At 38.2% G+C, this 17,636-nt stretch overlaps 1 protein-coding gene across 1 annotated transcript in view; it reads right to left on the bottom strand.

Moving 5' to 3' along the window:
- LOC119409507 (protein MTSS 1) overlaps nt 1-17,636 on the bottom strand; it is a 51,541-nt gene that overhangs the window by 32,668 nt on the left and 1,237 nt on the right. Inside the window, exons 2-3 of the mRNA XM_037676398.1 lie at nt 13,969-14,030; nt 5,541-5,614 (exon numbers count right to left, since the gene is read on the bottom strand). Of these exons, the coding sequence (XP_037532326.1) occupies nt 5,541-5,614; nt 13,969-14,030 (136 nt within the window). The remainder of the gene's footprint in view (nt 1-5,540; nt 5,615-13,968; nt 14,031-17,636) is intronic.

The raw sequence follows: 17,636 nt of genomic DNA, 5'->3' as shown, positions 1-17,636 counted from the left end.
GCTGTTCAGTGTCAGGAGGGCTGTGATCAGTCTTACATCGGGGAAACTAAACAGCCACTGGCCAAAAGGATGGCCCAGCACAGAAGATCAACATCATCAGGCCAGGACTCTGCAGTCTACACTCATCTCCAGGCCAGCGGTCACTCTTTCAGGAATGAAGATGTTCACATCCTGGACAGAGAGGAACGATGGTTTGAGAGAGGAGTAAAGGAGGCCATCTTTGTGAAAAGAAATCGTCCATCGTTAAACAGGGGTGGAGGTCTCCGGGTTCAATTGTCCCCCTCTTACAATGCTGTGATTGCTAGTATCACTCAGCCCTCTGTGAACAGTAAACAGCCATCAGTGTGCTAATGATCCATTGTTAGGCTGATGGTCCTTCTTGAGCATGTGATCAGCTGGTTTTGGTTGTCAGCAGCAAAACTGGTTGATCCACTCTGAGACGGTGCTATTTAAGAGACTGAGCTGAATACAGGTCCTCAGACTGAGGAAGTCTCTCGGATGAGAGACGAAACGTTTCTACATTTTTTTGTTGATTTGCTTTTTTTTTTTTTAATGTCCAGAGGACCAGATTGAACTTTTTTGGATTAGTGAAATGTAGATTTATTTCAACAATATTTAATAGCATCTGTGTAAAACTCTGGTCTTTGTGTCCTGAGCCCCAAAAAAAGAGCAACAAAAGGAACCACACAAACAATGAAGTGACGATGAAAGAAGAGGGTTATTTTAGTATAGCTGCTTATTTTCCATTAATTTGATATTTTTCATGGTTTCAGTGGAGCTTTGTCTTCTTCACCAATGACCAGCACAGTTTCAAGTCATTGGAGGAAGGACATTTTACACTTCTGAGTACGTCTTCAAACCTTCAAGCTACAGACACAAATAGAAAATTGTGAAAAAAGAAAGTGCACACTAGACTGGTGTTAATTCAGCAGGTGGAAATTGTCTACAGGACGTGGTAGAGTAATTGTTCTTTTAGCTGCAATGATTTCTAGAGTTGCTTCGCTGCATTATCATTGAAAATTTTGGAGTTGGTGATGTTAAAACGTCAGGAGATAAACAAAAAATTGGTGTGCTATTCTGCTTTTGTAACTTTTTTTTTGTTGTTGTTTAACTAAGATTAATAACTGTATTTTATCACATAAACATAGTTTGTTTGTGTTTTTGCTTATAGCTTATTTTATTGACATAAGCTTTACTCTGAGTCTGTGCAACACAATAAAAGTTTTCAGCAAAAAGAAAATGATCACATCAAGTAAAACGATAGATTTTAGTCAAATTCAAGAATCAGATGTATCTATCCATAGCTAACTGTGTAATGAAATTATTGTACTTTCAAATCAAATCTAACTGAGACTCAGATCCTACAGTGTCACATGTTCTAGGTAGCCAGTTCCCCAGGCAAAAGAGGCCCTTGGTTTTTGTGGCTTAATGTATTTTAAGTCAGGATTAAAATGTTTTGTGTATATGTTATCAATGAAATTTTCACGAGTTTCAAATCAAATCTAACAATTAGACTGATCAGAGAAATCACAGTCTGTATTTTATGAACTGCAGCAACTCTACTGGTACATAATACGTTAGCTTTATGAGTACCATATTTTTTGCCAAATAAGTCGCACATTTTTACATAAATTTGCAAGTCCTGCAACTTATTAAATTCAATTCAGTTTATTTATATAGGGCCAAATCACAACAAAGTTGTCTCAGGGCACTTTACAGGAACATTCTCATACATAAAAGCCAATTAGTAAAGTTCTCTATCTAAGGAATCCAGCAGACAAGTTGAATCTTGGCTTCGTTGCAGTCTCCCATCCCGAACAAGCAAAGTGGCAACAGTGGAAAGGAAAAACTCCCTTTTAAAAGGAAGAAACCTCCAGCAGAACCAGGCTCAGGACAAGTGGCCATCTTCTTTGACCGGCTGGTTTGAGAGGACAGAAATGACACCGAAACTAATTGTTTATGTTTTTCTTCTATATTTATAATCCAATTTTTGGCTGAGGTATGACGATTTCCTTCATTCTGACATGGAAAATATTGAACACTACCATTTTCAACCGCTAAAGGGCCCTCGAGTAAAATGGCAAGCCAAGTGTCTCATTAATAGGTAAAAGTGGCTATTAATGAGACACCTGGCTTGCCATAGTGAGCCACCTTCGTCTCGCTCTGGAACTCGTGGAGCAAATGTCAAATCAGCTGCATGTTTCTGTGCCACCCAGGAGAAATGCAGCTGATTTGACCGTCAATGTGCATTTATTAAGGAAAAGTTCAACTGAGACACACCTCTGCTCTAACGTAGAGCAAACAAATAATAGTTTTTAAGTGTTAATCTTGTTAAATTCTTGTTAAAGTCCCGTGCACGCTCCCACGGCCGCCATTTGGCAGCCAATCGATTTTTGACACAACACCGGCCCACATTTCCGGGTTGTCAGCGGTGACGCATAATAGATGCGACTTATATGGTTAAGTGACTTTTTTCCACTTTCTTAGACATATATGGACTGATGCGACTTATACGGCAATGCGACGTGTATGGCGGCAAGGACAGTATTTGTACAGATTCAAAGAAAAATAATAATTTAAGATGATTAATACTATTTTTATGTTTTGCTTTTTAGTCAACATATACAATACAATGATTTTATTTGTGTGGGGGCATTAAATGTTTAGTTTCAAAGCACAGTAAGGACAAGATACTGGTATGCTTAAAAAAAAAAAAAAGTTTAAACCCATTGCTGACAAAGCCACCCAACCAGAACTTAAACTATCTTTAATAAAAATAAAAAAAAAGTATAATCCACTTTGAAAACAAATAGATCAGCCAAAGCAAAGCACATCACACTCAGCCCAAACTGCTGAAATTAATAAAAACAAAAGACAGAAAAAGGTGGAGACAAGCAACTTAAGATACACAATCCCTCCAGAGAGTTCTGGGTCTGCCCCGGAGCCTCCTACTGCTTGAAAAACCTCCAAAGGGAGGTGTCCAGATCAGATGAACCTCCTCAGCTGACTCCTTTTAATTGAGTGTGATTTGTAGTTGTGTTTTTTAAATTGTAGTTGTGGTTTGAACTTCAGGGCCAGCGTATTTTGATGCAGAGGAGCAGCTGCTCTAAGCTGAGCTTCCCCCAGATGATGGAGCTCCTCCTCGTGTCTCTAAAAGACTGAGCCCCCCCACCCCCCCACCCCCCCCCTCCACTCTATGAGGGAAGCTCATTTCAGCTGCTTGTATCCAGGATCTGGTTCTTTGGGTTCTGATCCAAACCTCAGGACCACAGGTGAGGTTTGGAACATAGACAGACCAGTAAATCCACAGCTTTGACTTTAGACTCAACTCTTTCTTCACCACATCTAACCAAAGCAACGCCCTCATTACTGAGGAAGAGGCCCCAATCCATTGATCCATCTCCCACTCCATCCTACGGTTCCTTCTCCTAAGACAGAGAAGGCCCCATACCCAAGGTGGAGGGTCTTTCCACTCGATTCTGGTCACAAATTAATAAATTACTCTAAAAGTACATAAGAACAAAAATATTTGAGATTCATAATAAAAATAAAAAATAAACCGTTATGGAGACAGGTTCATGTCATAGTGCAATATTATTTGGAGCTTAACTGAAAATAGTCTGTTTCCCAAAAGTTTTATTAAAAACTCTGAATACATGTCTCAAAACTAACTACTTTTACAAATATGTATTTGAGCTCTGTAGATGGAGCTATCTATGGTACATAAAATGTCTGCTAAAGAACGAGAAGAAGCAGCTTAAACCCTTGAGCAGCTCTACGGTACCTCCTATCAGAGTTCAAAGTTCATGAGATCTACAGATCTGAACTTGATCTTATAAATGTTCTTGAACTTTCTATGAACTTTCTTATAATTATTATTCATTGCCAACAATTTGAAACACGTACAAACATTTATAAAGGCTGCCAACAGACCTTTACTTGACGATTAACAGTCTTAATATGTACCATTTCAAATCTCTAGTTATATTTGTGGTTATTTTTGTTGCTGCTCTTGTGAAAGAACATTTAATTTTCTTTTGTTCCTTAAACATATTTATTGACGTGCAGGCGGCAGATTTCTATGCTACTAAAACAGCAAGTGTACAGATGAGCACAGGCTGAGATGTTGGTTGATTCTTCTGATATATGGCAGATAAAACACCTTTGAAAAACACCTGTTTTCACTGGCTTTTAACACAGTATGATTTGATTTAGTATTTTATTGTTCTGTGCTTTTATATTTTTCTTTTGACGTGTTTAATTAATGTTTTTTCATTAAATTACTGCCATTGATTTTTATTGTTAAGCGCTTTGGTAACAGCTGCTGTTTTTAAATGTGCTTTATAAATAAATTTGACTTGACTCTTCACTGAGCTAGAAGAGGACTGTCTTCATTAATAATGGACTAAATTGATATTATCAGTACTTATTTGGGGTTTCAGTGAAACAGCTACAACATGCATCAGTAAATCTCACTCCAAAGTTAAATATACTGTATATTTGTACATCAGCTTATTTTTACAGCTACAGCTTATGGTCATTACTTACTCACTGCTCTAATGTATTTAATGTAATTTAAATGTTGAGGTAATAAGGATTATTCTAGTGACTTTTGCTTCTCTATTCCAGAAACATTTCATCATTCACATTTTTGAGGCTCTTGAATGAGCTAAAAAAAACAAAAACAAAGTCCACAAACACAACTTTACTGTTCAACACCATACTGTGGTTGTTAGCAGCAGCAGCACACAATTCAGAAAGTCTGACCTCTCAAATAAAAGAAATAAAACTCAATAACAACAACAGCAAGACAAAGTGTTCATGCAGTTCAATATTTTGATAGAACCAGCAAACCAGTTTAAACTAAAGGGGGCTTTAAATTGTAAGAGTTGAATAATACATAAAAGATAAATACATGGAAGGAAATACATCTTTAAAAAACGAGTGTTTTACAACACCGCCATCTAAAAACACAAGCTGTACAGAGAACATGGAGAGAAAGTAATAATAGAGAAGTGATGCAGAGCTCTTCAGCTGACTGAAGCTAAAACTAACATCAAACTGATGTGCTCAAAGAGCGAAGGAGACAATGATGACTCCCTGAACTCCCCCACCTCCCTTCAGCTCCATCCTCTCCCCTCTCATCATCACTCCTGTGACTGAGGTGATGAATGAGTGTGTCCATTTCAGTTCCTATTAATAGGACAGCACATGGCTGGAAGAGTCCAAGCTATGGACAGGTGAGATCTCTCACTCCCCCTTTATTAGTCTAACAAACACAGAATTACATCAGACTGCTGGAGGTCCCAGATATAGCAGAGCTAGGGCCAAAGAAAGTGGAGAAAAGAGGGTAAAGGTAAAAAAAACAAAGCTAACTGGGCTTTAAACAGCACACTGATGTTTATTACCCATCAATAACAGCCAGCCACCAACAGAGCTTAACAGAATGAGGTGAAATGCTGGACTTCTATCACAGAGTTGCAAAGACCAACACAGACTTGACTATTTAACTCAGACAGCATCATTACTGCAGGTCCTACCTCTGGAGCTGGTAGCCAGGTCAGCCACTTTCTGAAAAGCATCCAGGAAGGCAGACACAGCTCCTGCTGTTGCCCTGTGACAAAAGAGAAAATCAAAAGATTTATGGAACATAAACAGAAAGGTTACATTCTCCAACTACATTGAATAAAAATGTTTAAAAAAAAAAAGAAAACAAAAGTCCAGGCTTATAATGAAGTCTAACAAAGACACACTGATAACATGAACCTATTGAGCCATCGTCTCTGGATGAAATATGTGGATTCATTTTAGAAAAACAACTTATTTTAGAAGTGAAAGCATGTGATGTTTGTATGGAGTCACTCTTCTTTCAAACACACTAACATGAGCACTAATATTCCCAGTAGAGGAACACGTACTCTACCTACGGCCATGTTTGTATTACAGCTTGAATGTGGCCTGCTGTGGGAGGAATGTCCATGTAATTACACTGAGTTTGTCTCACTTCCAGCTCAATGGAGGGCTGAGAGGTGACTGAACCCTGTTGAGACATGAAGTGAAAAAAGGCCTAATGACAGAGTGTCAACTTCATCTGCTCTTTCATTCTCATATTAAACTGAATACACTTTTAAAATTATTAATATAAAGAGTGGTTGTAGAAAGGACTAAGTGCAGTCTTCTATAAAAAGCAGTTATATGAATAGGTTGGAGACGCCATTGTGTTAGTATCCTGACTGCCTGACGGGGCAGGTATGACCAGTAGGCAAAACAAGTGGTTACTGATTAACACTGTCCAACTTCCAAAACAAGAGCCCTCACAGGATTAAGATCACTGGTATGAAGATTAAAAAGTAGCTTGAAGGATGCACGTGCACTTTATGTGATATCTGATCTCCTCAACACGAAGGTCAATCCTCAGTCATGAATGCTACACAACAAAAAAAGTGTGCTGGCCGTCACGGTCTTATTGAATTTTTATTTAGCCTTCAGGATGTGTCGAGGATCACTCTCAGCTACTACCACACCAAATCTTAGCCTAAATAATCTAAAAAAATGTATGAGTTGAAACTGAGAGAACCCATTTGGATCACAAAAAATGGACATAAGTTGAAAAGTACATGAGCAAATAAATCAAAAATCTCAAATTAGCAGAAGGAAGCTCAAAGCTTAAAACAGCTAAAATGAGCACAGAAGTGGCTGAAAAAAACAAAATAAAATGCTGAAATGAGCGTACAGATGCTTAAAAAGCATGTTTGCTGAATAAAACAGAGTCAAAATGATCACACAAAGCATTAATTAGCAGAGAAAAGTTAAAACAAAAAAAACCCAGCTGAACAATATAGCTGAAAGGCAAGAAAAAGGCTGAAATTTGGAGAGAAAAAATAAGCTTAAGGGAGCATAAAAAGCTGAAATTTGCAGAATGAAGTTGAAAAACAGCAGAGCAACAAAACAGCTGTAAATCAAACCCATTTTTGAACAACAAGAAGCAGGACTGATGATTTCCACTGTTTAAGAACAGCTGAACAAGCCTAAAAAAGCTAAACAGAAGCTGTAAAAGGCTGAATAAACTTTAAAGAGTTAAATTTAAGTTTAAAACACACACACAGAAACACACACAGTCACAAACGTCAAATGGACATTTAGAAATCTCTCCCAGCTGCTCAGAACTGAACCCTCTCAGTACGGAAACGCAGGACGGCAGAGAAACACCAAAACTTTAACAAACTTAAACTCTGATCTTAAAAGAACGCTTCAAGATATCAAAAAGCTGAATCACTTAGTGTTAGCTGAATGTCTTGTGAATTGTTCAACAATATGCTGAATAGTTAGAGATCAAAAGGCAGTCAGACGTTGAAGGAATCCCAGTTCATTTCAATTAGATAGATTTTGTAAAATAAATAAAAAAAGAGCTGAATATTTCAATAAATAAAAAGAAATCAAAATTAAAAGGCATAGCACCCATGTCCTGAATGAGCTGAACATTTTGATAACTAAATGGCTGAAATAGCTTAAAAATTGCATGAGATAGATGCTAAAAAAAAGTAAGGAAGACACTTGAAGAAAGGAAATGAAAGAAAAACAGGATCTCAATAGTGTGAATGTCCAACAGCATTCACACAAATAGATCAATTTGTTTGGAACAATGTGTTTCTTCATCACTCACAAACCTAAATCAGTATTGGTTAACAAGCGCTGTGTTGTTGCAGGCTAACCAGAAGTTCCATGGGTGTGTTCTGCAAATGGAAAAAGAAACATACGCACACACAAATGCCTTTCTATTTAAAGCCCAACACCAGCACCAAAACAACCTCTAACTTATATCTCCCTTCACTAATGTGTTACATGCACTCATATATCCAATTTTTGCAAGTACTCATAGCTAAATCATGTTCACTCATGTTTAAACCCTTAAGAAAAATTAGGTTTTTGAGTGATAAGTGGTTAGAAAACTGCTTTAACAACCGCTGGAAGCCAACAAACACTAATCTACTGACCACTACCTGTGTTTTTGTTTTTTAGATTACATTTGACAGACTGTAAGAACTGACAGATTGGGTAACTTGTTTTTCAATAAAACTAAGCAGGAAAACTAAGTTGTAGTTATCAAAGTTCATGCTCAATAATCCAGGTTAGAAAAAAATCCAACAAAGCTAAGTCAGGTGACTCTGGACAGTTTCTTTGTGTTGAACTAGCTACAACTTTGACAGCTGGCCAAAAGTCCCAAAATATCTGCGGCTTTAAGAATGGTAAATGGACTGTACTTATATACTGTAGCACCTTTCTATCTTATCAAGACACTCAAAGTGCTTTACAACACAATCTGTGCCCTCATTTACAGCACTCTACTATGTCTTTACAAAGATTAATCAGAGCTTTATCACGTTCATACACCGATGGGACACACATCAGAGGCAATGAGGGGTTCGGTGTCCTGCTCAGGGACACTTCAGCATGTAACTGCTGGTGGATTCAAACCCCCAACTCTCCCATTAGAGGACAACTGCTCTAACCACTCAGCCACAGCTGCCCCAGAAGAAAATGTAAATATTTTTCATTGTACTGTAAAGGTTCAGCTGTTTGCAGACTTCCAAAAAAAGACCTGAATGTTACCAATGGTCTTAAAACGTGCACACGTCCCGGCTCCAAAGTGGAGACAAATGACTTGAGCATATGCTCTCCACAACGCCGTGGCCGGCCAGCTGAACTCCCTGTGTACTGCCATGGTACAGCAGAGGGCTCTTTACGATGACGATACTCTCAGTGCTGCTGCTCTCATCTAGTCATCAACGGAAACTGGAATGCGACTGTAGCTCATGTGAATCATAGAAACTGGATTTGTTTCAGGAACATACAGCACTACAGTAAAATCACAAAGTGTTAGTAAGGAGTGTGCTTCCAGAGGTGTTTAGTTCTGGGCTGAATACACCATCAGTATTCTGTCCACTGTCAAATTATGAAACTGTGCTCTTAATATGGCACGCATTCGTAAGATAAACTTTGAATCATCTCAAGATACTTTAAATACAACAGGATGATTGCCACAATTTTAGGAGGCACTTTTCAAACAAAAAACAAGTCCTGCGTCGACACAGCTGCATCAACTAGGAACAGAAAAAAAAAAATTAAGATTTAGGAGAACTATGATTAGAAACCATTTAGGTTTTAGGCCTTGCTTTTCTTCTTCAAACGTTCACGCAACATGCAAACATATGTGCATGTTCTCTCCTAAAACTAGAAAAACATGAGAGAGAACACAGAACTGTCCCAACACTGTAATTGGTTAATATCCTGGCTGCTTTGTACAGGGTCTATATTACAGAGTAGATCGTCTCTGGCTGCATTACACACAGGCTCACATGCTGTTTCCAGTACTTACTGGTAACTTAACCAGACCAAGAGGAGAAGGCATGTGTGTGTTTGTGTTTTACTGTGTATCTACAGTATGTGTGTGTGTGTTCCTTTAAATAGTCCAGCCCCCAAACAAATTACAGAGGTCTGCATGCTTTGAGGGTTGTACTACAGTTAAGAGGTCATTTTGGCATCTGTAATGACTGGCAGCAGGCTCCAAAGCAGATAGAAAAGGTACTAACATGCACATCACTGTGAACAAGGCGGTAGTAGCCAATCAGAAGTTCTCTATGAGCAAGACAAACAATCGTATGTTACAACACTGGGTGGAGGCCAAACTTTATCTGAAACAAGTTAGTCTAAACGTACCAAGCGTGATAACTATAACATTAAACACAGAGGCAAAAGTGATCGTTACTGCCTGATTAGTCCCGTCAGCCTAATGTAGCAAACATATGCTTCTAAATAAAAACTTTCTGTGACTCCAATCACTTGCTGTGAACACTCTGTAGGATTTGCTGCTGTGTGCACGCCAACATGCTCACTAAGGTTTAACAGGTAGACAGGTGTCTGGATAATAATAGGGATGCATGATCCACTTTTTTCACTTCCGATCCGATATCGATATATGTGGTTTAGTATCGGTCGATACTGATCCGATATCGATTTGATACAGAAAAACTGTGAATGAATTAACAAAAATGGCTCAATCTTGTCATCTGGACCCGTTTCTGAAACCAGTCCAGATGACATGATTGAGCCATTTTTGTTGTCTACCTGGATGTTAGAGCTTACAAACCCAGTGCTGAATTAAATTCAAACATTTGTTTTGTTAAACGCAGACATGAATGTACTGAATTACAAATTTATTGAAAACTGTGCACCATAACAGCACACTTTAACACACCAAGAGCTTCACAAGCTTGGTCAAACATGTAAAAACAACACAACTTTAATTTGTTCAGTCAGTATGCTAGCACGTGACGTCACTCAGAGCACAAAGCATAGAATTAGAGTGAATAGATCTGCCCAGCCATGGATCGGTCACATTGTCACCGATACCCGATCCAGTTTTTTAATTTCTTTTTCTCGATATCGGTATCAATATCGGTATCGGATCGGTGCATCTCTAGTTAATAACATGACGTCACAAACAAATACTGCTGACGTTAGTGAGCTGGGTCGCAGATCAACCCAAACATGTTTAGGAAATCTTCAGAAGTAACAAAGGCTACACTGCTATACCTTAACAGGTAAAATTACATTAAAGATTCTTCAAGGCAGACAGATAAGCTTAAGTCAGTGTTGACCAGATCTGACCTTGAAAAACTAGTCCATGCCTTTATTACTACCCCACTGGACTACTGTAACACACTGTTGGGGTCAGTCAGGTCTCCATTTCACGTTTCCAGCTTGTCCAAAACACTGCAGCTCGGCTCTTAACAGGAACTTGTAGGTTGGATCACATTACACCAGTTTTGTCCTCCCCTCACTGGCTCCCTGTACGTACCAGAACTGATTTTAAAATTCTCCTGCTAACCTAAGTGCAAAAATGGCCTTGCACCCTCTTATCTCTCTGAGCTTCTGGAACCATATGTAGCTGCTTTTGACTCTTCCAAAAACCTGGTTGAAGCTCAGAGGTGATTGGGCGTTTTTAGTCGTGGGCCCTAAACTTTGGATCAACCTGCCCCCCAATCACTTCCTGTTTTTAAATCTCTGTTAAAAACTCATGTTTTCTTTGACAGCGTGATTTGATTTAGCATTTTATTGTTCTGTGTTTTTCTTTTGATGCTTTTAATTAATTTTCGGTAGTATCATTACTTTTATTTTTAATTTTTTTCCATTAAATGACCATACTCCCATTGATGGTGATAGTTTAGCACTTTGGTAACAGTTGCTGTTTTAAATGTGCTTTATAAATAAAGTTGACTTGATTACATCACACAGTCTCCTAGGCGTAATAAAAATCTTACTCTGTCAATTTCTTTGTTGTTGTTAAGCAAAAGATGAGTTCTTTTTAATACTTACCTGCTATCAAAACATCTTACTGTCAAACAGCCAGTCATTAGCAACAAGCTAACAAATACTCCCTGGAGTCTTAGCATGGCAGGGTCACATATTTAACCCTAAATAATGGAGACACTCTAATAACATCAACTATAATCAGCCTTAATGCTGACAAAATGGGTCTCTTATGTCACTGAACCTTTATACAACTGTCAGTAATGGTCTTCATGAGGACATGTGGACATTTGAAGGCCAGGAAAATGCCATGCACTGTTAATCGAAGAATAATTTAACCCACGGGATGTCTGTATTTGCAGTAATTGCCAGATAATGAGCTTTTTTTCAAGCTGTCATAAGTTGTTTGTCTTTTGCCACGTGGCCACTTAAAACCAGCTGGGAGGTGGCTGGCTTGGCATCTATTGTCCGCAGAACACGGACACCGTGCAGCCACTCATACATATCGGTAGATAAAAATAAAGCAAACAGGTACTGACAAGTTCTCCACATATAACACAAAGGGCTGCCATGTGTCCCAGAATCTTTTTACAGAACTCTTCAGGGTATGCCTAACTTTTTCCAAATGGATATAGTACATCACCTCTCTTATCCAATGTTGGGGGAGGGCTCCTTCCAGTTGCATAAAATCAGCCTCCTGGCCAAGAGAGAGCCAAAGGCAATCATATCTGTGTTCTTTGTTTAAAACAGGTCTCTCTTGTAAATGAGTCCTCGAGGCTCAATGAGACTAACCTGTATGAATGAATGAATGAATGAATATCCCTCTCAAATCTCTTGTAAATGAGTCCCCGAGGCTCAATGGGATTAATCTGTCTAAATAATGATGAAGCCTTCTGGATGGAAGGTGAAACGTTTCAGCAAAAAAAAAAAGAAACTGTCCAGATGACCTGACTGAAAATAGTTGGATGTCTAAATAAAGGTTGAATGAATAAATGAATCTGCTGAAGGACATATCCACAGGGACCACCCCAAACAGTGAAATGAGTGGTGATGGGCGTATAGTTTTGTCACATATTCCAAAGTAGGTGTTACATACATATTGCCAAAAAGTCTGCAGTGTGGGACAGGTCCAGAATATACGCAGGAATGTAGCTGGAGTTTGTTTGCAACAATTGCATGCTGGGTCCAGGTCGGTTTTGATCTTGGACAATTTGTCTTTGGACCAGGACGGCTGTGGCTGAGTGGTTAGAGCAGTCGTCCTCCAATGCTGGGGGTTCGAATCCACCAGCAGTCACATGCCGAAGTGCCCCTGGACAAAACACTGAACCCCTCATTGCCTCTGATGTGTGTCCCATCGGTGTATGAATGTGATAAAGCTCTGATTAGTCTCTTTAGAATGATTTGTTCAATGAGCTTTGTAGAGATCTAGTAGAGTGCTGTATGAATGGGTAAATGAGGACACAGATTGTAGTGTAAAGCGCTTTGAGTATCTTGAAATAAGATAGAAAAGCGCTATATAAGTACAGTCCATTTACCATTTACGTGCAGCCTGTGCACACTACCTTGAACTGAATTACAGCATGTCTCAAGCAAATTTAAGATGAGTAAATGTTCTTAATGATCCTTTTCCAGATTGAGTCTGATATTTTGAGTTCCTCCAAGTCTGCTTCCCATTTCAGCTTAAGGGAGTCCAAACTGGACTCATGGTATGAGCTGAGCAGTGCATACAATTTGCTAAGGGCCCCCTTGGTATCAGACCTGCATTCCAAAATCTTAGCCACAAGATGTTTAGAGGGGTACAAAGGAAAACAATCAGAGTTAGATCTCACAAAATGTCTCAGCTGTAAATATCTAAAAAAAAACCTGACTTGTTAATATTAAACTTGTGTACCGGCTGTTCAAAAGAGTCAAATCTACTATAGATTTTGGTGTTTAAAGAAGCTTTAAAAAAATTTTTTTCTAAAAGACTGCCTACATTGGGTAACAAAACTTTTTTACAATGGTCTCAATCTGGCCAACAGTTGTTTCAGTATTTATGTTTTAAATAAACAATACAGTAAAAAAAATTTATTTCTATTTTCTACATTGGTTATTTTATTAATGTAGTTTAAAAGTTTAGAGACCTAAGTCAAATAAAATTGAAATGTTTGTGCAAATTCCTAAACTACTGTGAAATAATTACTATAACCTGGGATCAAGACGATAAAACAACTACTGGCTTAAAATTGCACATATTGATTTAAAAAAATGTATGTATTTAATAAATTTGGGATAAGTTATTATCTCATTGCCAGTGACTGCACAGCTACTGATTGTATCAGCTGAAAAGTTTTAAAACAGATGCTTCAGTAGACCTCAAAGATTTGTTGTATAGTTCATATAAATCTGGACTTATTTCAATATATTTTCAAAGATTTATTTGTGCTTTTAGATAAAACCTTAAGCTATTAAAACACATTTTACCAAATATCAGTTTTTCTTTGAAGAGCAGAAAGTCTAAATTGATACAAACCATGTGCATACAAATACACAAAATGTATTTGCTATTACTAAGAAGAAAAAGGTTGATGGTAACAATGTAGCAAATAAGTTTTATTTATTAAGAAAATCCTCATGAAATAAAAAGAACGGTGTATTCTCATACAACCACGTACTCACCGAAGCTGTGACTGCAGTTTTCCTGCCTTGGTGATAAAATCCTCCCAGATCGGGTAGCTGCTCTGTGGGAGAAACAGATCAAAATGAGTAATACAAGCTCATCATCACAACAGGTTTTATGATTCACAGTGATATCACCTAAGGATTCATCCCAGTTTCATGAAGCGTCACCCAAACAAATGTTAATTTGAACCTCCCCGTCACTAGACTGGAGGGTTTCACACACAATTCAGGCTATCAGAACCATAAAACCCAGGGGAAAATGTAATAACACAGTTCTGTCTGACAACAAATTGCTTTCATTTAAATCAATTATAGTAATATTTTCTGTTACTCTGTGTTGAATCATAAAATAGAGATTACCATCATGTCCTCCACTAGTGTTAAGCTGAAAAATGGGTCATGGGCCTCCTTTGGAAAGTTTCCAACACAAAGAGAGCACTAATACTGCAGTAAAATGAGCCCAGCTCCAGGTGGACCTCAGATTTGTCCAAAGTCATGCACTAAGAAAGAGCTGAAGAGCTCTGGACTGAAGCTGGGGCAGAGAACCAGTGGCATTACGTAAAGGAGGAAAGAAACCATGATGACTGAAGAATGTGCCCATTTTTGTCACTGATGTGGGGTTAATGTCAGGGGTCTAAGGAATGTCATGTTTTCATGTCAAACATTGCACCCAACAACCAAGACCCCCACAGTCCACATTTCTCTCTGCGTTACATCACCATGGATCCTTTCATTGTCTCTTCTTCCTCATTTTCCCCTCTTTTTCTCATTCATCGAGTACAATGGCTGTTTGAACTCCTTCATTATATCTTCTTTCTTTAGTTCATAGGATTTAAAGTCAGTAACCAGCATTTGTTTATTGGGATTACTAACACAAGTCACACGATCGTTTCCAAGTTTAGTTCTTTTTTTACCCTCCAAACCACTTTTATGTAAAGTTAAGAGTAACAAATGATATATTTTTCTCTTAGAAGTTTAATTCTCTTATATTTATACAAAACAACACCTCTGTAGAGTGGTACTCACAATAATCTGAAATTATAACTGTGATATTCGTTTTTTAGCATAGTATATATATTATGAACATTGCCTGGTGCATCCCTGGTACTTACTTGGTATGTACCTAATATAGGGTACCATACATGTCTGATACTTACTAGGTACATACCTAATGTGTACTGGGTACTTACAGGGTACATATGGAAGTGTATTATGAATTGTGTCCTTTTTTTTCCAATAAAGAAGTCAGAGAATTGTACTTTTTATGGCACGGGGAGCAAGCAGCTGTCAGTGTGAAGTTCTACAGCCCTGACAAGAATTGATTTTATAAAGATGAAAAATGTGAATAAATAGAACATGTTTAAACATGTTTGTTTTACATGAACATAACATTTTGACCTGATGCTGGTTTTTTTTTTAATTCAAATCCTCTGTTTAAGATTTGTAATGAACAAATACTCTACAAAACGAAGGCAGATGAAAATTTAACATTTAAAATCCAATATCTTAATGTCGTTCTTGTCATTAACCTTCCATCCATCCATCAATCCATCCATCCATCCATCCAACCATCCAACCATCCATCCATCCATTATCTTTACCCGCTTCGTCCTTTTTGGGTCGCGGGCGTCACTGGTGCCCATATCCAGCAATCACTGTGCGAGAGGCAGGGGACACCCTGGACAAGTCTCCAGTCCATCACAGGGACACATAAGAGACAAACGAGACAAACAACCATTCACTCTCTCACTCACACCTAGAGACAACTTAGAGTTACTAATCAGCCTAACATGCATGTTTTTGGTCTGTGGGAGGAAACTGGAGTACCCGGAGAAAACCCAAGCATGCACAGAGGGAACATGAAAACTCCACCCAGAAAGATTACGGGCCGGGATTTGAACCGGCAACCTTGTCGCTGAGAGGCGGCAGCTCTACTAACTGCGTCACCGTCCGCCACAACAGTAACCTTTAACCAGAAATGTTTGCAGGCAGAGTACACATCTACATCAGTTATGACACAAACAATACATGAATGGAAATGTGAATAGTTCATGGACAGCCAACATAAAGGCGGATGATCTGGATACTTCGGTGAGCAGCACGGAGTAACAGTAAGAGACAGAAGATCATATGATGGCTCCCTGAGAGGTGCTGAATGCCTCAGCAGTATTCATAGCAAACTTCTTGACTCAAGTAGACCCAACGGCAGGACATTTGACCTACACATGCCAAAGTCTTTCATACCCTGAGAGTAATTTTCTGTCTGACAGCCACATTCCTTCAGGCAAAGAAAGACAGCTGGTGGGGGAATCTGTTAATTGTCCCATTATCCAGGAATACTGTCAAAATAAGATGGCCCAGTTCTGCCTTAACACCCCAGTTGGACTTTCATTAAGGCTGCTGCACTAATTTAACTCAAAGTGGATCAAATAAAGTTTTTACTGGTATAAGAAAAAAGAGCAGGCAAATGAATAAATCTGAAACCAAAATAACCTGACAGTCACTGTTATATAAATGATATGAGTGAGATGGAGGAGGATGACTCGCTGTTGCAACCCCTGAAAGGGATCAGACGAAATTTTATTGTTGGATGTAACTGGGACCCTGTGTACATAATTTCGCTCCACCACATGTACCACATGTGGTGCGAATGACAATAAAGAATCTCTGACTGACTCTGATTGACTAGTTTACCAAGTTTAATATTTGATCCAAAACCTTATGTAGTTTAAACAGGGTGTTAACTAGATTATCTACGACATTAACTAGTTAATTGTTAACCAGATGTTCACTGGTTGTTATCTAGTCATTAATCAAATGTTATCCAGTTGTTAACCACATGTTATCTAGTCGTTAACCATATTTTCACCAGCTGTTATCTAGTTGTTAACATATTACTTAATCAGTTGTTCCTTCAATTCATTAACCAGATGTTAGCCAGTTGTTATACAGCTGCTAATCAGATGTTAATTTTTTTTTTCCGTTCAACATTTATTTATACAGGTTAATCCCATTGAGCCTCGGGGACTCTTTTACAAGAGAGACCTGATTTTAACAAAGAGTGATGACAACAGTGGACAACAAAGACAATAATGGACAATCATGAAAGACGTGTACAAATTTGGATTAGATTTTTAACAAATGAAAATAAAATGTTGTTTAAAAGAAAATGTAACAACAAAAACCAGCTAGATTGTAGGGCAGTGTAGAAAACTAAAAACAAGAACATGTCTGCATTAGTTTTTGACATTGGTTAACCAGTTATTACCAGTTGTTAACCAGCTGTTAGTTGTTAACCAGTTATTGCCAGTTGTTAACCAGCTGTTATTCAGTTGTTACCAGCTGTTATTCAGTTGTTTACGGCTGTTGATTCAGTTGTTAATGTTAACCAGTTGTTATTCAACCAGCTGTAATTCAATTGTTAACCAGCTGTTAATTCAGTTGTTAACCAGTTCTTATTCGGTTGTTTGCTAGTTGTTATTCAGATGTTAACCTGCTGTTAATTTAATTGTTAACTAGTTGCTTATCCGTTGTTAAACAGCTGTTATTCAGTTGTTAAGCTGTGAATTCAGTTGTTAAACAGCTGTTAATATGGTTGTTAACCAGATGTTAACCAGTTGTTATTCAGTTGTTAACTAGCTGTTAATTCAGATGTTAAACCAGCT

Source organism: Nematolebias whitei, chromosome 5, assembly GCF_014905685.2.
Source record: "Nematolebias whitei isolate Nwh7 chromosome 5, NemWhi1, whole genome shotgun sequence".
Lineage (NCBI taxonomy): Eukaryota > Metazoa > Chordata > Actinopteri > Cyprinodontiformes > Rivulidae > Nematolebias > Nematolebias whitei.
The sequence above is the reverse complement of the archived record's forward strand: the minus strand, read 5'-3'. Positions and strand labels throughout refer to the sequence as shown.